The sequence below is a fragment of the Eleutherodactylus coqui genome, chromosome 6 (genome assembly GCF_035609145.1).
Source record: "Eleutherodactylus coqui strain aEleCoq1 chromosome 6, aEleCoq1.hap1, whole genome shotgun sequence".
In the NCBI taxonomy this organism is placed as follows: Eukaryota; Metazoa; Chordata; class Amphibia; order Anura; family Eleutherodactylidae; genus Eleutherodactylus; species Eleutherodactylus coqui.
In genome coordinates this window covers 228,712,314-228,732,804 of record NC_089842.1, presented here as the reverse complement: position 1 = coordinate 228,732,804, position 20,491 = coordinate 228,712,314, and the positions used below count along the sequence as shown (strand labels likewise).

General features: G+C 47.3%; 2 protein-coding genes across 3 annotated transcripts; one reads left to right on the top strand and one right to left on the bottom strand.

The window, feature by feature from the left end:
• Positions 1–4,148: 4,148 nt before the first annotated feature.
• Positions 4,149–11,757, bottom strand: LYSMD1 (LysM domain containing 1). 2 transcript variants are annotated; one of them, XM_066609048.1, is made up of 4 exons: positions 11,337–11,757; positions 11,039–11,252; positions 8,307–8,581; positions 4,149–5,933 (listed from the first exon to the last, which is right to left on the bottom strand). In XM_066609048.1, the coding sequence occupies exons 2-4, from the start codon at positions 11,201–11,203 to the stop codon at positions 5,765–5,767; spliced, it is 609 nt and encodes a 202-aa protein (XP_066465145.1). In that variant the 5' UTR covers positions 11,204–11,252; positions 11,337–11,757; the 3' UTR covers positions 4,149–5,764. The 2 variants fall into 2 exon arrangements, with proteins under 2 accessions (XP_066465145.1, XP_066465144.1); XM_066609047.1 differs by having other exon boundaries at positions 11,039–11,757.
• Positions 11,758–11,964: 207 nt separating this feature from the next.
• Positions 11,965–16,717, top strand: SCNM1 (sodium channel modifier 1). The gene is made up of 8 exons (XM_066609046.1): positions 11,965–12,119; positions 12,391–12,461; positions 12,979–13,067; positions 13,272–13,369; positions 15,215–15,306; positions 15,573–15,724; positions 15,991–16,126; positions 16,232–16,717. The coding sequence occupies exons 1-8, from the start codon at positions 12,069–12,071 to the stop codon at positions 16,329–16,331; spliced, it is 789 nt and encodes a 262-aa protein (XP_066465143.1). The 5' UTR covers positions 11,965–12,068; the 3' UTR covers positions 16,332–16,717.
• Positions 16,718–20,491: the final 3,774 nt, after the last annotated feature.

Below are 20,491 nucleotides of genomic sequence, written 5' to 3'. Positions count from 1 at the left end.
GTCTGACCAGACTGTTAAGAGATGTTGGGACCAGTGGATGGGGGCACACAAGGTGATCAGGTGTAGAACGCCCCCTACAGACTACCAGTAGAGAGGAGCGTCTGATCGTCCGACAAGCACCAGTAACTTCAACTGTTTCAATTATGGTGGAAAATACTTATTTTCCACCATAATTTTCAAATAAATTCGTTAAAAATCAGACAATGGGATTTTCTGGATGTGTTTTCTCATGTTGTTTCTCATAGTTGAGGTCTACCTATGATGTCAATTACAGGCCTCTCTAATCTTTTTAAGTGGAAGAACTTGTACAAATTGGTATCTGACTAAATACTTTTTTTCCCCCACTGTAAGTGCAGCCGCCTCATGATCACTTAGAGGTTTAAAAGTAAAGGGGAGAGGAAACATTCCTGCCTTGTGCCCTTTTTGATCTTTAACCATGATGGCAGTAGAGGGACCTGATCAATGTGATCAGGTGCGCTGGTACTCCCACCTCTTAGTGCTTCCCAAAGCTTATCATTCGCAACACAGTCGAAAGCCTTGGTGTAATCAATAAAACACAGGTAGAGCTCCTTCTGAAACTCTCTTGCCTTTCCAATGATCCACCTCAGGCTAACGATGTGGTCATGGGAGCCTCTGCCCTTGCGGAATCCAGCTTGAACGGCACGTTCAGGTCAACAGTATTGCCCAAGCGCAGGATGGATGATTTTCAGAAGCATCTTTCGGGCACGGGGAATCTGAGTGGCAAATACTTCCCTGGTATGACCTTTCTTATAGGCTATTTCAAGGCTTATTCTTCGGGCATTCAGGAAGTTGTTCTTGTCTTTCCTGGCTTCTCTTTGGAATTTGGTATTGAGTCACCTCACCTTGTCCAGCCTTCCCGCAGCCTCTCTCTCCTTTTATCAGAAATCTGGAGGGCAGTTGCAATTAGCAAACTTACCACTACGGACTGGCTTCTTGTATGGCACATATATTTGAGCAATTTTAGTGAGGTTTCCCTTTATCTCTGTCTAGATTTCATTTGGGTCTCCAGTTTCCTGTCTGAGCAAGTCCAACCTCGACTGAGTATTCTGTAGGGATCTTGAGGATATCAGATTTCAACCGCATGGCAGGACACTTGAGCTTGCATAGCCTGACCCTGACTTTTGCTATAAGGAGTTAGTGATCGGAGCCACAGTTTGCACTTGGTAGTGTTTTTGCTGAGAAAATTGAATGTTTAAATCCTCTGCAGAAATGGAGTCGATTTGGGTGGGATGCTGCCCATTTGGGGGTTTACAGGTGTAGAGGTGTCGTTTTGGCAGGTTAAAGAGGTTGGTGATTCTAAACTTGTTCTCCTAGAAGATCTGCACAAGGTGGCTCCAGCGTCATTCCTCTCCCCTAGGCCAAGTTTGCCGACCACTCTTCCATCTTCTCTTTCTCCGACTTTGAAATCACCCATGATGTAGATAAAGTCCTTTCTTGGGGTTTCTGTCGTATGCACTCTGGACGTAGGCATGGAAGTCCTCAATGTCCTTCTCAGATGGATTTGCTGTTGGATGATGGTCACATTTAGAGGTTTTCCTCTAATGTGGATGGACATAACCCTATCATTGATGTATCTGGGGGTCTCACTTTGCGATTTTTTTTGTTTGCCACAATTGCAACCCCTTTTTTTCGTTTCCGTCTCATTTCCTGAGTAATAAGTGGTGTAGTCATCGGAGCAGAAGTCCCCAAACCCAGTCCAATGCAGTTCACTGACTCCCATTAGATCCATACTCATTCTTTCCATTTCTTTTTTGATGATGTCCAGCTTTCCAATGCTCATGACTGTTCCAATGGTATACCATTCTTTGTAGCCCAGGTGACCCTTTTCACCATGGGCTACATCAGCAATTGGACTCCCTTGTGGGTTTTCCCCTTTTGCATCATGCCCATTGTCCTGGCTACTTTAGGTTCTCCTTTGCCAATAGTGTGATTGATGCCGTTCAGCCCGGGGCGACTACTGTCAAGCACCATATTTGAAGCCTGTTGATTCAGATCCATAGAGTTTCATGGTGAAGGTTTTATGGAGCAGATCTTCAGGTCTTCCGCCAAAAAAATTATATAACCTCTAACTATTGGACCAGATGACCCTGGAGGCTCTTTCCAACTTTAAGATTCTACTGCTGTACTGATGCAACACGGGATTGATTTGAAACCGAAAGTAAAAAATCTCACCATCAAGATGGTGCCTGATAAGTATCAGACAAGAGGCTGCACTGCAGGAGAATGGTGGCAATACACAGAGGAGACCTCAAGAGTGTAACAGTCAATAAGGTGAGGGGGACAGCATTGGGAAAATGTGTTTTAGCTGGAGTGACCCTTTAAAAAAAATGAAAGAAAAATCTCATAAATCTTAAATTTAATCCCTTTCAACTAAAGTCTCCAACAATTGCACACATTAACCTATTTTTACAAAACTTTATGTGACAGAAGAGTTTAATGAAGAAATTACAATATTTTTAATTCACTTTTTTTATTATTATTTTGGCCAACTTTCACAAAATCAACACTAAAAATAATAAATAATTTGATACAAAATTTCTATAAAACGTAAGCATAATCTCAAACGAAGCCGCGGGGCGTCTGTAGCTCTCTAAAGAAATCCAATGAAATAGACCTCTTCCACTAATACTGAGTAGAAACCTATAAATGAGTCAAAGTCTAAGCTATTTGGTCTTCTATAACCGCAGCGCCGCAGGCGGGACACTTAACCAGCAGACAATGTATATAGGCAAAGGGTTCGATATGGAGTCTATACTATTAAGGGGTACAACCAGAGCCTGGACATTGTTCCAAGTTTTCACTCATCCGCTGGATTGGTCAAGACTAACCGACTGGTGGAGGTCCGACCGTTGAGACCCCACTGATCACAAGAATGGGGGTTCCCATTTTCCGAAACCTTCTCACTGCAGGCTTGCTACACACACCCTGTCCCCAATCAGTGAGGAGGAAAGTGAATGGAGTGGCAGTGGCGCATGCACAGTGCTATTCCATTCATTTTCAATGGGACAGGCCGAACTTGCCAAGCGCAAATGTCAGGCCAGTTTCACACGGCCAAGAAAATCGAGTGAGATTTGTGTGTTGCGAGACTCACAAATATGAACTCTATTCTTTTGAATGTGGTCATATGCATGAGTGATATTTTCCCAAATCGCGGGACAAGATCACAGCATGTCCTATCTTTGGGTGCTCCTTCGGAATGCCTCGCATTGCCCATTATCATCAATAAGGCCAGTACAGCATGGCAGGGTGTGCGAGGTTTACCCATTGAAAGCAATGGGGGACACTCCGCGATCCTTCACAACTGCTAAAAGCCGCTGCGGGGGATTGCTACTTCTCTGAAGTGATGCGAGGCGGTTTTAGCACAAAAACACCTCTGTTGGGACGTCGCACGTTGGGGAGCGCAAAAACGGGGTTCACGGCCCGATATAGCATTTGCCTATGTGAAATAAGCCTCAAAATTAACAGGGATAGTTAAATAGTTAATAGCCACGATCAGGCTTATCTCCAATTCCAGCTGCTGCGGCCGGGTGTCACAGCCAACACCCGCTGTGTATGGAGTAAACTTGGTACCCGCTCCACAGAACCCCTGCATGCATCCAATGTACATGTACTTTGGATGTTGTGAAGGTGTTAAAGGGGTAGTGCTCGTTGCACAACCCTTGTTCATATGCTCTATTAGGGTACATGACCCTTATAGAGTGGGATCACATGTCCAGGACCCCCCGCTATGACCCAGAATGAAGAGCCGCTCACTAAGAACAGCTCCCATTTTGGTGGATCTTTATGTGAATGGCCATCGTGTAATACTACATTTTCCCTGCAGAGGTCACTGCAGGGAAAATGTGTATCTGGCTGCAACTTCACTCGGCAAAATCATCTGATTGCGGGGGTAAAAAGACCGGGGTGAGGTGTCATCAGCTGTTCACCCTGCATTCTGCGAGGAATTAAGCATCTTGACCCAACTCCTTTAAGGGCTTGAGTGAGTGTGGAATAACTAGGCTGATTAAAGGATAGGCCCCCAATAGTAAATCAGTGGGGGTCCACCGTGTGGGATTCCCTCTGATCAGCTGTTCTCTGGGCCAGTGTTTTTGGGCACTGAGCCAATTATTGAAGGAAGCAGACAGCTCCATTTCCATTGTAGTGTCCATACTTAGTATTACAAGCAGAGTTCCCATTCGCTTCAATGTGAGTTGTGCCTGTAATACCAAGCCTGACCACCGCAATGGAAACGGAGCTGTAAGCTTCCTGCAGAATTCTGCTCAGTGCCCCAAAACAATGACCCAGAGAACAGCTGATCAGAGGGAATCCCACACGGCAGACCCCCACTGATTTACTATTGGTGGCCTATCCTGCCCACAATCGATAGTTACAACCCCTTTAACTGTTCAGGTGCCTGATAAAGCTGGGTGACAACCCAGTGGAAATTCTCAGAACTCCCGGTAGTTATTGTATAACATCTTAAGTATTTACATATTATACAGCCGTGGTTCAAAGGTCGGTGTGCGCCGCGGGTAAGTGACCAGGACTTTAACCACCGCTTACAGCTCTGGGGGTAAGAAAAAGGTCTACACCGTCCAGAGATTCCAGCCTGACCATTGTGAACCAACGATAACATTAAGCTGAGCTGTAGTGTAACATCCTCACACGTCCGCCATGAAATAGAACATCGTACAGAATATTAACGGCAGAAATGACGCTTTACGGCAAATCGTTTACAGCTGTGCAGAAAAGCATTTAAAATGAACATCATGGTATCGGTAGAACGGGTTATAGGCACAAAGACACGGGATTACCGCAGGTACCAAAGGAACGTGTAACACATCCCAGAACAATGGCGCCACCTGCTGAGCTGAGAACAAAATGTCACAACTGTTGCTAGAACTATACCTGCAATATATGTCCAAAAGTATGTGCCCCCCCCCTCCCCAAGACATTGCAGCCAAGCCCATCAAATACAGCATACAGAGGGCTCCATTAGACAAACACTACCATAGAAGGGTAAGGAGACCAGCGACGGGGCACTATCATAAGACACCACCTGCCCAACGGGTCATTTGATCAGATGTCCGCTCTCCTAGAGTTGCCGTGGTCATTTATAAGTGCATTTACTGAGAAAACCTCCAGGTGGCAGTAACATCAGCAGAACTGCTCATCATCGTCGAGCACGGGCCTTTGACGCACAATGCCAAGTGGCGGCTGAAAAAGTGTAAAGCCAGATCCTAATCACTCAATTGTACGTAGTTTTTCAATAACAGCACATATGGAGAAGGCGTTCAGGGGTGCACAAACTTTTGCCATAGAGTGTGTACATATTAAAAATCTAATCATTATGAATATGGCGTGAATGGCGTCTCTTTCGTACACGGATGGATGAGCGCCAGAATTATGTGTGCATAGGATTTCTAATTTATAGACCCTGAGATTTAAAAAAAAAGTACAAAAAAAAAATTTGTATTTCTATTGGTTCTTAAGCTCAAAAATTAAAAATATAAAAATGAAAAAAATGAAATATAAAAAAATGTAAAAATAAAAAAAAAGTTAAAAAAAACAAAAAACTCAATTTCTTAAGAACTTTTACACCCCTGGTCACGGCACGCGATTTCAGCCGCATATCGAAGAATTTGGAATTTCCGTGTCCGAATGCAGAAATTTACATTTTAAAATCATTTTTCAACATTTTTTGAAAAAAAAAAAGAAAAAGAAAAAAAAAGAAGAACACGAAATGAAATAAAACAGGCAGAGGTCAGAGTTTGAATATCTCATCCTCTCGGTCTCGGAGGGCAGACGCCCGCGTGGTGACGGTAAGAGGGACCGGTCCGAGCAGGGAACGCTGGGCAGTTTGGGGGGAGCCTTCTCCTCTGGGGCCTTGGTATCGGACGGCTTCTTCAGGGGTTGAAGCTTCCTCCTGGGCTCTGAAAGTAAGAAACACCATTAAAAATGTGTCCTCCATGATGAAGGGGGAACTCTGGGACATAATCATCCCTTATACATACTGGCCTAATGGCACCGAACCTGCAGGCCTCATTTCTGAGTGTCCAGTGATGCAGGTCTGACATGGGTGGGTCATTTCAGGACAAATCACCCGAGGGGCAACAGCCGAGCAGCTCGCCTTTTTACAAAACTTTGCACATTTGTTCGCTACTAGAATAAAAAGCTCAAGTTTCAGACCCATCGGGTCAGGAGTAGAGATGGGCGAGCATGCTCGGTCAAGGAGATTACTCCAGCGAGCATCGGCATTTTCGAGTAACTGCCTACTCGTCCGAAAAGATTCGGGAAGGGGGGGGGGGGGGCGGGGGAGAGGGGAGGAGGTCTCTCTCTCTCCCCCCCCCCCCCCCCCCCCCCCCGAATCTTTTTGGAGGAGTAGGCAGTTACTCGAAAATGCCGATGCTCGCTGGAGTAATCTCCTTGACCGAGCATGCTCGCTCATCTCTAGTCAGGAGGTCAAGAAATACAGAGAGGTCACTGACCAGCATAATTCATTTCGGAAACCAAGAGGCTCAGGAAGATGACGAGGGGGGGCATTCTCTCTGAATAATACCAGTATTAGTAGATCTAGAACACTTTTCCTGATACTTTTATTCCAATAAAAGAACAAAAATGTCAACATTTTTGGAGAGAACTGAGGCAATCCTGAAAGAAAGGTAAAAAATAGAGATAAGCGAACCTACTCGTTTCGAGTAATTACTCGATCGAGCACCGCGACTTTCGAGTACTTCAGTACTCGGGTGAAAAGATTCTGGGGGCGCCGGGGGGAGGCGTGGCGGAGCAGGGGGGTAGCAGCGGGGAACAGGGGGGAGCCCTCTCTCTCTCCCTCTGCCCCCCCCACTCCCCGATGCAACCCCCCACTCACCCACGGCGCCCCCCGAATCTTTTCGCCCGAGTACGGAAGTACCCGAAAATCGCAGCGCTCGGGCGAAAAAGGGGCGTGGCCGAGTAGGTTCGCTCATCTCTAGTGAAAAAGGTATATATCTGCCCGTACATTGAAGTTTCTTACTGCTAAATGTCAGGAAGGTGAACCTGGGAACCGGATGCCCAACTCTACACTGCCCCCCATTGAAGCGGTGCTGAATCCACCTGAATGTGCTTCATACCTTGGACTGTGGGAGGGATAAGCTTCTGGACAATTTGCAATTCTGGCGTCCCACTCTTGTTTTTTTCCATTATTATGACCTTCGGCCGCTTTCACACGGGCTCCAAAGCGCACGATTTTCTAGCAACGCGACAGTGTTACATCGCATGTATGTGGAGCCCCTGCTTTCCAAGGGGCTCATTCACATGAGTGATGTTTTGTAGCCTGCGACATTGCGAGAATACAAAATCACGGCATATTCTATACAGCCGCAATTTGCGCCATTTTGTAGCCCATGTTTCCCTACGGAGCCTCCTTGTTTTTCGCATCAACTTGCGATTTTCGTGCGATGGGGCTTTAATAGAGATGAGCGAGTAGTGCCTTAGCCGAGTATCTCCCCGCTCATCTCTAAAGATTCGGGGGCCGGCGGGGGAGAGCCGGGGAGATCTCTCTCTCCCTCTCTCCCCCCCGCAACTCACCTGTCACCGGCGCCGACCCCTCGAATCTTTAGAGACGAGCGGGGAGATACTTGGCTAAGGCACTACTCGCTCATCTCTAGACTTTAACATTAGAAAGTCCGATTAACTTTCTTGCTATAAAATCATGCGGTTTTATCGCGCAACAAAGTCGCAGGAAGCGGTGATTCAATGCTACGTTTTTCCCAAGAAAAAAGCAGTACTGACGCTACAAAGTTGTGTACGTAGCAGCGATATCGCCGTCGCCCTTGTGAGACCGGCCTCACCATGCGGGATAAATAGTGTGATATTTTATTAGTTCTGACTTTTACGTAAAACGGCGATACCAAATATGTCAGGTTTTTAATTGTTTAGGTTAGTTTGAACTTTGAATTTTTTTTCTTTTTTTTATGGTTTAAAAAAAACAAAAACTTTATTAAACCTTTTTTTTTTTTTACACTTTTATTTAGTCCCACGGGGGACTTGAACTTGTGGCCATTTGCTCGCTTGTACTATATAGTGCAATACCCGCGTATAAAGTGATTTTTGATATTGCCACAGACAGGGCTTGCTGGACATCAATGTGTAGCTGCCATGCTAGCCCATGGAGGGGTACCGATGGGGTGCAGGAAGGGGTCCCCCCTCCCGCTGACTGCGACATCTAAACTTACGAGGCAAAAATCCCGCTGTGTGAACACGGACCAATCAGATCTGATCTCTGACGACATCACGTTGCCCGTGTGCGGCGTAACGCTACTTACGTGGACTCCACCTCTCGGATCTTCTTGACCGCCGCCCTCTTGGAGACGCGGATTCTAGTGTCCAGTTTGCTCATGAAGTCCACGACGGACACGTCGTCCTTGCGGGCGTCCACGGACATGCTGCGCTGAGGGCGGCTCGCCTCCTTCTCTGCGCCCGCCGTCCCGCCGTCCTCCGTAGTGTGCGCCCCGTTGGTCGGGACGGGGATGCTGAGGTATTTCTTCAGGAAGATGGAGTCGTTGGTGTAGAGTCGGTTCGCTCTCTTGATCTCCTCCATCTGCAGAGAGAGATGCACCGATGTGAATGGGTGTCACATGACTGCGGTCTGCGGAGACGGTCGGCCCTCGGAGCGTCCTACAAAATGTCACTGACGCCTTTTGAGCAGAATTCGCTCTCGGGGCTCATTCACACGGGCGTCTTTTGGTCCGTGAATATTCAGTGTATTCACGGACTGAAAAACGCCAATTTTGGTTCGCCAGATTTGCGCAATCCCATTCGCTTCTATGGCCTATATGGTTGCGTATGTGACGAACCCACTGTTGCTATTCACTGCGTATCTTGCACGTAATACGCGGCGCCAGTACGCCAATGCGAATGAGTCCTTAGTCAGAGCTGAACAGATGCCGTGGCCGTGGTAGTCATGTGACCTCTATCGTCGCGGTTCCCATTGACGCGCCTACATGCCTCGCGCTAACGAGCCGGACAGCTCAGCCGTCAGCCAGTTACACGGAAATCCCCAGAAATCATAAGTGCTGCCAGCGACATCCACAGGGGGCGCCACTGCGCATTACAGCCCCCAAAACACGGAGCAGCATATAGGACAGTGCAGCGGGGTGGCTGCGACTTGTAGTTCCACAAAGGCAGGAGTGTAAGCCGCCCCATAAATAGTTTGCAGGCCCAGAAAAATCCCAGACTGCGGTTATATAAGCCACCTACACTGGGGACTGCTGGGTCTTGTAGTACGCCAGCGGCTGACGGCAGAAGTCTACAACGTATTGGGCATGCTGGGTCTTGTAGTACCACAGCGGCTGGGGAGCATCAGGGTCCTGCGTATAAGCAAACAGCAGCCCCATTAGTCATTTTAGGTACAGCTGGGTGTTGTAGTTCCACATCAACCAGCGACCCTGCTAGTAGGCATGTTGGGAGTTGTAGTTCTACAGCTAGTAAGAAGTTACCGTACATGTCTGCCTGAAGCACTACAAGTCCCAGCATGCTCATATCGGCTGCCTGTGTCCACATATAGCAACTAAGAAATGGTCTATTGGACATGCTGGGAGTTGTAGTACTGCATCATGGAAACATGTAAGCGTTACCTGTATGGCAAAAACTATCAGCTCTGCAGACGCTGAGAGCATGCTGGGAGTTATAGTTCCACAGCAACCGAAAAATGGAAGAGTCTATCTGTATGCAAATCACTAGCAGCCCTTCAAAACGTGTTGTGGGACTATAACTCCCAGCATGCTCACATTGGCTGCCCGTGTCTACACATAGCAACTTAACAAATGGTCTATTGGTCATGCTGGCAGTTGTAGTACTGCATCAAGGAAACATGTAAGACTTGCCTGTATTTCAGGAACTATCAACCCTGCAAGGAGAGTCGTGAGCATGCTGGGAGTTATAGTTCCCCACAGACCACCTGTGATGTCATATAGCAGCTTGTCGGACCTGCTGGGAGTCGTATCTATCGACCCTACAAACAGGGCTGTAGTACTACAACCCCCAGCATGTCCAACAGACTATCTGTTCAATTGTTATATGTTGGTACAGACAGCCGATATGAGCATGCTGGGAGTTGTAGTCCCACCTCTGTCGATATACAACTTAACAGATGGTGTGCTGGGAGTTGTAGTTCTACACCCACCAAGAAGGTAAGAGTCGGCCATGTGTAGGCCACCATCCATCCTGAAAATAAATAAATGTTGCGAGCATGCTGGGAGTTATAGTCCTACAACAAGCCAAAATAGAAGAGTCTACCTGTACACAAGTCACTTCACCTCTACAGAGCGTGTTCTGGAACTACAACTCCCAGCATGCTTACATCATATACCCATGACCACACACAACTATGTAAATGGTCTATCGGACATGCTGGGACTTGTAGTACTACATCAAGCAAACATGTAAGATTAGCCTGTACATAATATTGCCCTACAAGTAGTGGCGTGAGCATGCTGGGAGTTATAGTTCCCCACTGAATCTAAACAAATTGTCTACTGGACATGCTGGGAGTTGTAGTTCCACAGTGGCCGAAGGACTACAGGAAGACCCTACAAACAGTGAGGTGGGACTACAACTCCCAGCATCTCACTATCTGTAGGATTCATTGTTCGCAACATGACAGCCAGACTCTTACATTCTTGGCTGCTGAAGAACTACAACTCCCAGCATCTCCAATACACCAAGTATTCAGTTGCTATAGGGCAGCCGATATGAGCATGCTGGGGGTTGTAGTCCCACACTGGCTACTTGTGGCAACAAGAAGAAAACGTAACAGGTGGTCTGTTGGAAATGCTGGGAGTTGTAGTACTGAGAATTTACGAGCCGCCTGTCCGTAAGCCACCATGGACCCTACAAATAGTGGTGTGAGCATGCTGGGAGTTGTAGTTCTACAGCAACCATGGCCATACGGTTCCCCGTACGTGAGCCTGCTGGGAGTTGTAGTTCTACAGCAACCATGGCCATACGATTCCCCGTACGTGAGCCTGCTGGGAGTTGTAGTACGTCTCCCCCTCACCGTGACTCCATACTTCAGCGCCAGTCCCTGCAGCGTGTCCCCCGGCTGCACCAGGTGCTCCACCTTCCTGACGCGGGCCGGGGAGTACGACGACTGGACCAGACTACCATAGGAGCGCGTCCGGGAGCCCCGCAGCAGCCCGCAGTCACCGGCCCTGTCCTCCATGCTTCTCCCTGCAGCACAATAAGGTCCTTGTCGCCGTCACATGATGCCACTGAAGAAGAGAGCAGCATATAATTCAATTACAAGTGCAAAACAAGGAGAATGGACGACATGATGTGCATCACATGACCCCCACCGCCTGGGAGGGGGGCTCCAGCCCGCAACGACCACCCCCAGGCGTCCTGGAAGACCCTTCTACTGCATGGAGCTGTCAACAGCAGCTGGCCAGCGGTGACAGCAGCAAGGCATCCTGGGATGTGTAGTCGAGGGGTCCAGGCATGCCGTAGCAGCATTAATCCAAAAAAACTACATATCCCGGCATGCAACGGGCGGAGACGTCATCGGCAGCGACGTAAATCGAGAGAACTGGAGCTGATTGGTTCTTTGGGTTGTCTGATTCAACCTGATTAGTGGTTTGGGTTCGCTGATTCAACCTGCGGTCCGTCACTACGAACTACATCTCCTATGAATAGTTGCGCCGAGCGACGGAGACGCGCGAGAACTGGTGTGTCGCACAAAAATTCCCCATGCCTATCTCCCGTGAAGCTTTGCGCGGAGTGACGTAACTCACGAAAATACAGTAGTCCTTTCTAGTAAAACAAACTACATCTCCCATGAAGCTTTGCGTGTAGTGACGTACCTCGCGGGAATACGCCCTTTGTAGTAAAAACAAACTACATCTCCCATGAAGCTTTGCGTGTAGTGACGTACCTCGCGGGAATAGGCCCTTTGTAGTAAAAACAAACTACATCTCCCATGAAGCTTTGCGCGCAGGACATATCTCGCGGGAATAGGCGCTTCCCTGTAAACAAACTATATTGCCCATGAAGCTTTGCGTCGAAGTACGGTTCCCGGTTGGAGTTTTATCATGTCGTTTAAACGGGACGGGGACGATAGTAGTCAGCTGAACCTACTGAAGGTAAGGTGTAATGGCGGCCTAGAGGGGAGGGACGATCCAGTTACTGGGGGACTACTACTCTAAGCATGGCCTGAGTTTGTTTCAGCCTCTGAATGGCTAGAGACGGAATGCTGGGATTTGTAGTGTAATTATTGTAAGGCTTGGGCTGTGCCTGGGAGTAATACCTGCCACTGTCACTTTAAGAGGGAGGAGTCATAATATGGAGGCAGCGGTGAGGATTTAGAGGGGAAGATTTAAAGGTGTAACCTTTTTTTTTCTTTTTTCTGTACAGAAAAGGCGAGTGGCCGACCTCTTGGCCAGCTACATCCCGGAGGACGAGGCGCTGCTCACTAAAAATGGGAGGTAAGCGATAGTCTGGAGGCCGCCGCCCACAAGGAGCCGCCTGAGGTGAGGGGCGGGAGGCCAGTCTGCTCTGTTACTGAGGTGCTTACCTGAAACTCCGCCCACAACTCTAGTGTTAACGCCTTATGTTGGGGCATGCTGGGAGTTGTAGTTTCGGCAGAATTAATACGTTAGCTGCCACGTATTAGCCTAGGGATCCCATGATCGCAGGTTCAAGTCTCCTGCGGGGACATAAAAAATGTTTAAAAAAACCAAAAACTTTTTTATGCCCTTTTACTCTTTTGTTTAGAAAAAAACCCAAAAAAGGGGTTTCATATAGCAAAAGTGAAAAAACCTAAAAATATATATAATTTTGGTATTCTCCTAAGCGCACCGACCCGCAGAGAACAATGTATGTCATATGCTGCGTGATTAACCCCCCCCAATGTGCGGTCAGGAAGGGGTTATTCCAGATTGTTAGTATTTTGGGGGTGGCGGATTCCCCTGCTTGCTGTAACGGATGCTTGTGTTGTCTCAGCTACGCCTGCACCGTGTGTCACCACCGGCCGGTCTTCAATACCGTGGAGATGCTCGTCGTGCACCGCAATGGGAAGAAGCACATGGCCTGTGAGTACATGGATAGAGGAAGTGTTAAGCATTCGCTGAGGCTGCTGGGATCTCCTGACAACACTTCCTGCCGCGCTGCGTCTCAGCTTCACTGTTGTCATGTAGACCCAGCATCTGCATCAGTGTCTTATTAGCATGCAGGAGGTCGGGGATTGTGATTTGGGGTCTCGCTGGTTTACGATCTGCTCTCCTCCATCCCACCAGGTATGCTGAGACTCTATGGGAAGAAGGCGGCTCACAGGAATGAGGTGCAGAAGCGGCAGCACGAGCAGTACGTCCGGGCGGAGGAGGCCGGGGAGCAGGTAGCATTCTCTAGTATCGGGGGTATCCTCATCTAGTAGCAGATACCATAGCCATCAATGAGAGCCTGACCTGTGGGATCTCCCCGTCCTGACCCCAAGAGGGTCCAGGGCAGCCACCCATACAGAGACATCCCGGATAATGCGACATCACCTGCCCCGTGGCAATACTTTAGTACCAGCATGACCAAGCCAGGGCCATATTTAGAGTTTGTGCCGCCCTATCGGTGAGTCAGGTTAAAGCTGCTGCTATATACTTTAGACAGCAGTTATCCAAACACTTATTGAGATGATCGCTACCACCCCCGACTACCCCATACACATGCATGTCCTGCAGAGGGTGCCTGGGTGTTTATTGGGGAGAGGGAAATGAGTCCAGGTCCCTCCCGTTGGTCTCTAACCAATCACAGCCATTGCATTGGATCATCGAGCACTGCATTGATTGGCTGAGCAGCTCTCAAGAACCAATCAGAGCTATCGCTTCCTGGAGGCAGCATTTAAAGGGGTTGTCTCGCGAAAGCAAGTGGGGGTATACACTTCTGTATGGCCATAATAATGCACTTTGTAATGTACATCGTGCATTAATTATGAGCCATACAGAAGTTATTCACTTACCTGTTCCGTTGCTGGCGTCCCCGTCACCATGGTGCCGTCTAATTTCAGCGTCTAATCGCCCGATTAGACGCGCTTGCGCAGTCCGGTCTTCTTTCTTCTGAATGGGGCCGCTCGTGCCGGAGAGCGGCTCCTCGTAGCTCCGCCCCGTCACGTGTGCCGATTCCAGCCAATCAGGAGGCTGGAATCGGCAATGGACCGCACAGAAGACCTGCGGTCCACCGAGGGAGAAGATCCCAGCGGCCATCTTAGCAAGGTAAGTACGAAGTCGCAGCAGCGCCGGGATTCGGGTAAGTACCGGATGTTTGTTTTTTTTTACCCCTGCATCGGGTTTGTCTCGCGCCGAACGGGGGGGGGGGCTATTGAAAAAAAAAAAAACCCATTTCGGCGCGGGACAACCCCTTTAAGAATCCTGTAACCAAGAAGTGATCTTCTGTGGGCGGCCGAGGACTGCAGGATGAGCTCCGGACAGCAGCGGAGAGACCTGGACCAAGCCTGCTAGGTAATGTATTCCTTTTTTTTTTTTTTATGTAATCTAGCTAGGGCTTATTTTCAGGGTAGGACTTATATTTCAAGCCCCCTGAAAAATCGAGGTAGGGCTTTTTGGGGGGGAAAACACGGTAACAGGTCTACATGAGAATACTGGCACAGAAAAGTTGCAAATTTTTGCGCAGAAATTTTGCAACTTCTCTTCCTCCTGTGCTGGCATGTTTTTGAAAGGTGGGCGTGGCTTTTCAGGAGAGGGCGTGGTCACCCAGACCCAACAGATTTATGTATAATTTACGCCACAAACTGGCATAAAATATGCCAGAAATGTATGACTTGGGAAAGGGCAAAAAAATGACTGCCCGTTCTCTGGCCACCCCCATCTGTCTGGACGCCATAGTGGCAAATATGGGCCTGGACGATCATCATGTCACGGTTGAGAAGCAGAATGTCTGCGAGCTTCATTGGCCGCCCAAAGTCCGGATCTCGGTTCCATCGAGCATCTTTGGGATGACCTAGAACGCTGTATCCATGGTCCCATCATCCACCGCATCACTGAATCTATCCACGAGGAGTGGAGGCAGATCTCTCCACACCTCTATGGGAAGTTGGTGGAACCGGCCTCGTAGGGTTACTGCAGTCATTGGGGCCAAAGGAGGCCAACACTGGACTGAAAAATGGGAAGAAAATCAAATATTTGGGTAATCTCCTTTGTAGATGTCTGACTTGCATCTGTTCTGTTTTCTGCAGCCCCCGGCTCCCCTCCTGGAACAGACCAAGAAGATCACCCAGCATGCCTTGCTGAAGGCTGCACCATATAACAGCTGCTGCACCAGGAACAGGTACTACGCTGCAGCCGGGGCTTAAAGGGATGTTCCGTTTCATGGAAGTTTAGGAGCCATTATCTTACCCCTCTATAGACTCATGTTGGTTGCCAGTCCTGCACCTGATGGGGACCATAGCTGAGATCTGACCGCTGTTCCCAGACCAAGGAGGACAGAACTCTAGGATGGGACGGATGGCTTTTCCTCCCTCAATAGGTCTAATGTTACTATTGATCAGCAGCATTCTCCTTTAAATGACCCTTTCATCTCACTGTTTATCCCAGGCCAGGAGTTGTGAGATGGACGGGCAGCTCTTCTGAGGTCAAGACGTCTCCCCAATCCTTGTCTTCTCCACCCAGCAGCTTTCCAGTAAACACTCAGCCTGTCCTACCCAACACCACAGCTGAGACTTCCCGTCCAAAGAGCAGCTCCACAGGTGAAGAATTTTATTTTCTTTCCTTCTATTATACTTCAGAGCTGCACTCAGTGTTCTGCCGGTGGCGTTACTGTGTACATAAGTTATCTTGTACAGCTGCTATAACCTGGGCATCTCCTGTATAACTTATACCATCTGTGCATATATAATCCTGTATATAGTTAGATGGACCATGCTGGTATGACCTGGGTATCTCCTCTATATAATGTGTTGTAACAGGTTGGGTGTATACATACATTAATTATCAACTCGTTACTATTTCTCAGGTACCAGTAGATATTCTCATTTGAAAAAACATGGTAAAGCCAAGAAAAAGTTGCAGAAATCTTCTGAGAAGGGGGAGGAGCCTAGTGAGGATCTCGAGAGAAGGCGAGTAATGGAGCACTACCTGTCTCTGAGGAGGTAAGCACCACCCACATGGGATTAACTGTTGCTGATGACTAATGACTCCCCTATTTCGACAGTTTGTGGTCATTTTTTTTCAGTCTCCGCTCTGTATTTCCGCAGTTCTGGGTGGATTCCGGATGGCACGGGGAAGTGGGTGAAAGATGAAAATGTTGAATTTGACTCTGACGAGGAAGAACCTCCAGCAGTTCCGCCGCCATGACACGTGACCGAGGCTCAGAGAGGCAGTCAATCTTCTACTCGGCTCTGCTCGGCTGAGGATGAACGGATGATCACCCCATCCATTGTTGTGACTTTTTAATCTGCAGTTCATGCTGTGGTCAGCTAGGGGGCGCCGCAACCTGCTAAATTCTGCAGTTTTCAGCAAAATTCTTAAAAAGTAAATTTTGTATTTATTCCTGAAAAGGACATGAAGCGCCAAGTTCATTTTTGTATAATTTATTTTTTCACGTATTGTTTTCATCATCAGATGACCAAAAATCTGGATCGCTGCTGCAGTTTTCTCCGTAGTGGTTTTTTTTTTTTTCTTTCAATTTAATTGGCAAAACATTATAAAACTTTCATATTGCAGCATGGGATGAGCTTTGGGACTATGAAAAAAAAATCTGTTTTGGTTGCTGATAATTTGGATGGTTGAGTTCTATAGCTATAGCATTACGTCATACTGCAGGAGCGATCAAAGCATCGCATGTTAAAGTCCCCCAGGGGGACTTCAAAGTAAAGTAAAAAAAAGATCAATAAAGTTTTTTAAATTGTAAAAAAAAAAAAAAAAAAAAAAAGTGATAAAAGTTTAAATCCCCCTTTTGCCATATCTATTATTAAAAAATCTAAATCATAAAATAAAAATATGTATTTGGTATTGCCGCGTCCGTAAAAGTCCGATCTATCAAAGTAGTGCATTATTTTTCCTGCACGGTGAACGTCGTCCGAAAAAAAAAAAATAAAGAATGCCAGAAATACACTTTTTTAGTTACCCTGTCTTCCAGAAAAAATGCAATAAAAAGCAATCAAAAAGTTGTATGTATTCCAAATTGATACTATCGGAAACTACAGGACATCCCGCAAAAAATGAGCCCTTGCTCAACTACGTAGACGGAAAAATAAAAAAGTTATCGCGCACAGAAGATGACCGCAGAAAATAATGGAAAAAAATTAAATATCTTAAAAAAGAAATACAAGTACTACAGCAAAAAAAATACTATATAAGTTTGGTATCGTAGTAATCGTACTGACCCATAGAATAAAAATATCAGGTTTTTGTTGCAGTTTGTGCGTCGTAGAAACAGGACGCACCGAAAGATGGTGGAATGTCTTTTTTTTTTCCATTTCTCTCCGCTAAGAATTTTTAAAAAGTTTTTCAGTACATTATATGGTACAATAAATAGTGCCATTGAAAAATACAACTCGTCCTGCAAAAAACAAGCCCTCATACAGCGACTTCGATGGATAAATAAAGGAGCTACGATTTTTTAAAAGGGAGTAGGAAAAAACAAAAATGGAAAAAAGCAAAAAAGCCTGATCACTAAGGGGTTAAAAAGCCCTAGATTAATAAAGTGCATGGTAGTAATCCATCTTTATTTAATAAAAGATCAAGGAAAAACGACAAAGCGGAGGAGACATCCAGCCGAACCGGAGTACAAAAACCTGTGGGGAATAATAAATATCTATTAATAAAAACTATCATAAAAGCATAAACAATAAGGGTGCCTACTAAGGATGAGCGAGTATACTCGCTAAGGCACTACTCGTCCGAGTAATGTGCCTTAGACGACTATCTCCCCACTCGTCCTTAAAGATTCTGAGACTGCTGCGGCTGACAGGTGAGTCACGGCGGGGAGCAGGGGAGAGCGGGAGGGAGAGAGAGATCTTACCTCCGTTCCTCCCCACTCTCCCCCGCCGCTCCCCGCCCCGCGGCGGCCCCCGAATCTTTAAGGACGAGCGGGGAGATACTCGGCTAAGGCACATTACTCGGACAAGTAGTGCCTTAGCGAGTATACTCGCTCATCCTTAGTGCCTACCCACTAGCGTTTTTCTTCCGCTGCAAATTCGCTGCGTTTTTTTTTTTTCCAGATGTCAATGGGACTTTCTAATGTTAAATTTGCAACTCACCAAAAACGCAAGTTGCCTAAGCTGTAAGTACCTACAGAATTGTGAGTGTGGCAGATCGTATTCTGCCCTCCACTGCGCAAATGTTTTAATCATGGTCCCATCTAAGATTTGGGGTATGTGGCTAATACCCTTATCTATCCATCGCTCCAAGTCTCTTAGCTTATATATGTAGGGCAGCCCAGGATTATCCCAAATAGGAGTATATTGGGTACAGCCCTCTATCTCCAGCAGCCCTTTTACCTTCCACCACACCTTGTGTATCATGAGTATTGTTGGAAGTCTCTCAGTACCTACTGCGAATTTTCTCCCCTCTAAGGCCTCAAATAACTTTAGTTTCTCAACATATGCTTTCAGCAGTCTGTGATTCGGGCCCTCTACCTCCTACAGCTCCCACCCTCCGAGATGCTGCATCTGGGAAGCCAAAAAGTCCAAAAATGTGTTGGGCAGCGCTAACCCTCCCTCTTCTTTAGGGCTGCAGAGTGTTTTGCTCCCTTTTTGCGCCATATCAGCTCCCTGAACAATTTTTGGACCCTGTAAAAGAACCACTGCACAATCCAACATGGCGAACGTGAGATATTAATACCTAAGTATTTGAAGACTGGGGTGCAAAGGAGGGGGCCCTTCTTCGTCAATGATCAGCTCTGGCTCATCCACTGGTAGTACTGTCGACTTGTCCCAATTAATTTTTAGGTTGGAGTATTTGCCTAATTCTTCTATCACCGTTATTGCATTATCTAGGGAGGACTCAGCGTCAACCAGAAACAGTAAAATGTCATCCGCATACAATGCTACTTTCTCTTCTATACCTCTTCTCCTAACTCCTATTATCCCTGTATGCTGTCTTATGACACTCGCTGATGGTTCCACCGCTATTGCAAACAACAGAGGGCACAATGGACACTCGTACCTCTATGCAAGGAAAAAGTACCGGTATTTGTATTACCTCCATTCACAGTCCCGCAGGCTCTGACATCTGACATCCCCAACACCTCCCATATGAAGGGCCATTCAACACTGTCAAAAGCCTTGGCTGCATCCAGCGAGCATATAATCCTCCACCCTTCATTGTCCACTGGTAGTTGTAAATTAGGAAACAGCCTATAGATGTTGACAGCCATGGAGCGTGATGGGATGAACCCACTCTGATCTGACTGTATCAAGGTTGATAGAACCTGGGATAGTCTGTTAGCTAGGACTTCCGCAAAGATTTTTACATCTAGGTTCAGCAATGATATGGGCCTATAGGAGTCCACAAGTAATGGGTCCTTCCCTGGTTTCCGGATGATGGTTATCACGGCTCCCTTCATGGAGGGGGGAGTTTGTTTTACACTTCCGTCTCTCTAAACACCTCAAGGAGGTGCAGGAGGAGAATGCCAACATACTTGTTATACACCTCTGCAGGTAACCCATCATCTCGCAATGCCTTATTGTTCTGCAATGAGGTCACCGCTTCCTGCAACTCCTCCAAGGTCATCAGTGCATCTAAGAAGTCTTTAAGATCCCCTGGAAGCCTGGGAAGAGATATTCCCAATAGTTTGCAATTTGCTCTCTGGAGGTTTGGATCTTTGAGGAGTACAGGGAGCAGTAGAACGATTGTATTATTTGCACTATTGAGGGGCTATCAGTTTTAAGTGCGCCCCCACTGTATTTTATCCCAGTTATCAACGTTGATCCTCTCTGTGCGTGCGCTATGATGGCCAACATATGACCCGTCTTCTCTCCTTCTACAAAATAAATCTGTCGAACCTAATTTGTGGGCCGTTGATTCAAGGGTATAGGAGTTAAAGGGGTTGTCCCGCGGCCAAAATGAAAAATCTTTCACACCCCAGTCCCCCATGTTAAGCAAGCATCACAAACTACCCATGTAAATCGTTTTTTTAGAGCGTTTCTACTCACCATGAAGCTGTTTCATGAAGTTATAAAAATCTTCTTCCAAGATGGCCGCCGTTATTTCCCAAGGTGCACCGCTGGTCTTCTCCCATGGTGCACCGTGGATGTTCTTCTCCAGTCTGAGCTCCACTGCCGATTACAGCCACCTCATTGGCTGATCGGCACCATGTGACGGGGCGGAGCTACCCGATGACGCTGAGAAGGGGGAGGAGCCAGGACGCAGCTCGTGAGCCTGGACCCTGCAGAAGAAGATTCCTCTCCGCGCAAGCGCGACCGTTGCGGCGACCAGAGGATAAGTTTGATCGGCGCCATGGAGACGGGGACGTCAGCACCGGAGGGGGTAAGTGTATAACTTCTGTATGG

Excerpts from the sequence above, each read along its gene's own strand:
- LYSMD1 (XM_066609047.1), bottom strand. The coding sequence starts at position 11,203 with ATGGAGGACAGGGCCGGTGACTGCGGGCTGCTGCGGGGCTCCCGGACG. Across the intron at positions 8,582-11,038 it reads CGCTGAAGTATGGAGTCACG|ATGGAGGAGATCAAGAGAGC; the intron begins GTGAGGGGGAGA and ends CTCTCTCTGCAG. Across the intron at positions 5,934-8,306 it reads ATCCGAGAGGTGGAGTCCAC|AGCCCAGGAGGAAGCTTCAA; the intron begins GTAAGTAGCGTT and ends TCTTACTTTCAG.
- SCNM1 (XM_066609046.1), top strand. The coding sequence starts at position 12,069 with ATGTCGTTTAAACGGGACGGGGACGATAGTAGTCAGCTGAACCTACTG. Across the intron at positions 12,462-12,978 it reads CTGCTCACTAAAAATGGGAG|CTACGCCTGCACCGTGTGTC; the intron begins GTAAGCGATAGT and ends GTGTTGTCTCAG. Across the intron at positions 13,068-13,271 it reads TGGGAAGAAGCACATGGCCT|GTATGCTGAGACTCTATGGG; the intron begins GTGAGTACATGG and ends CCATCCCACCAG.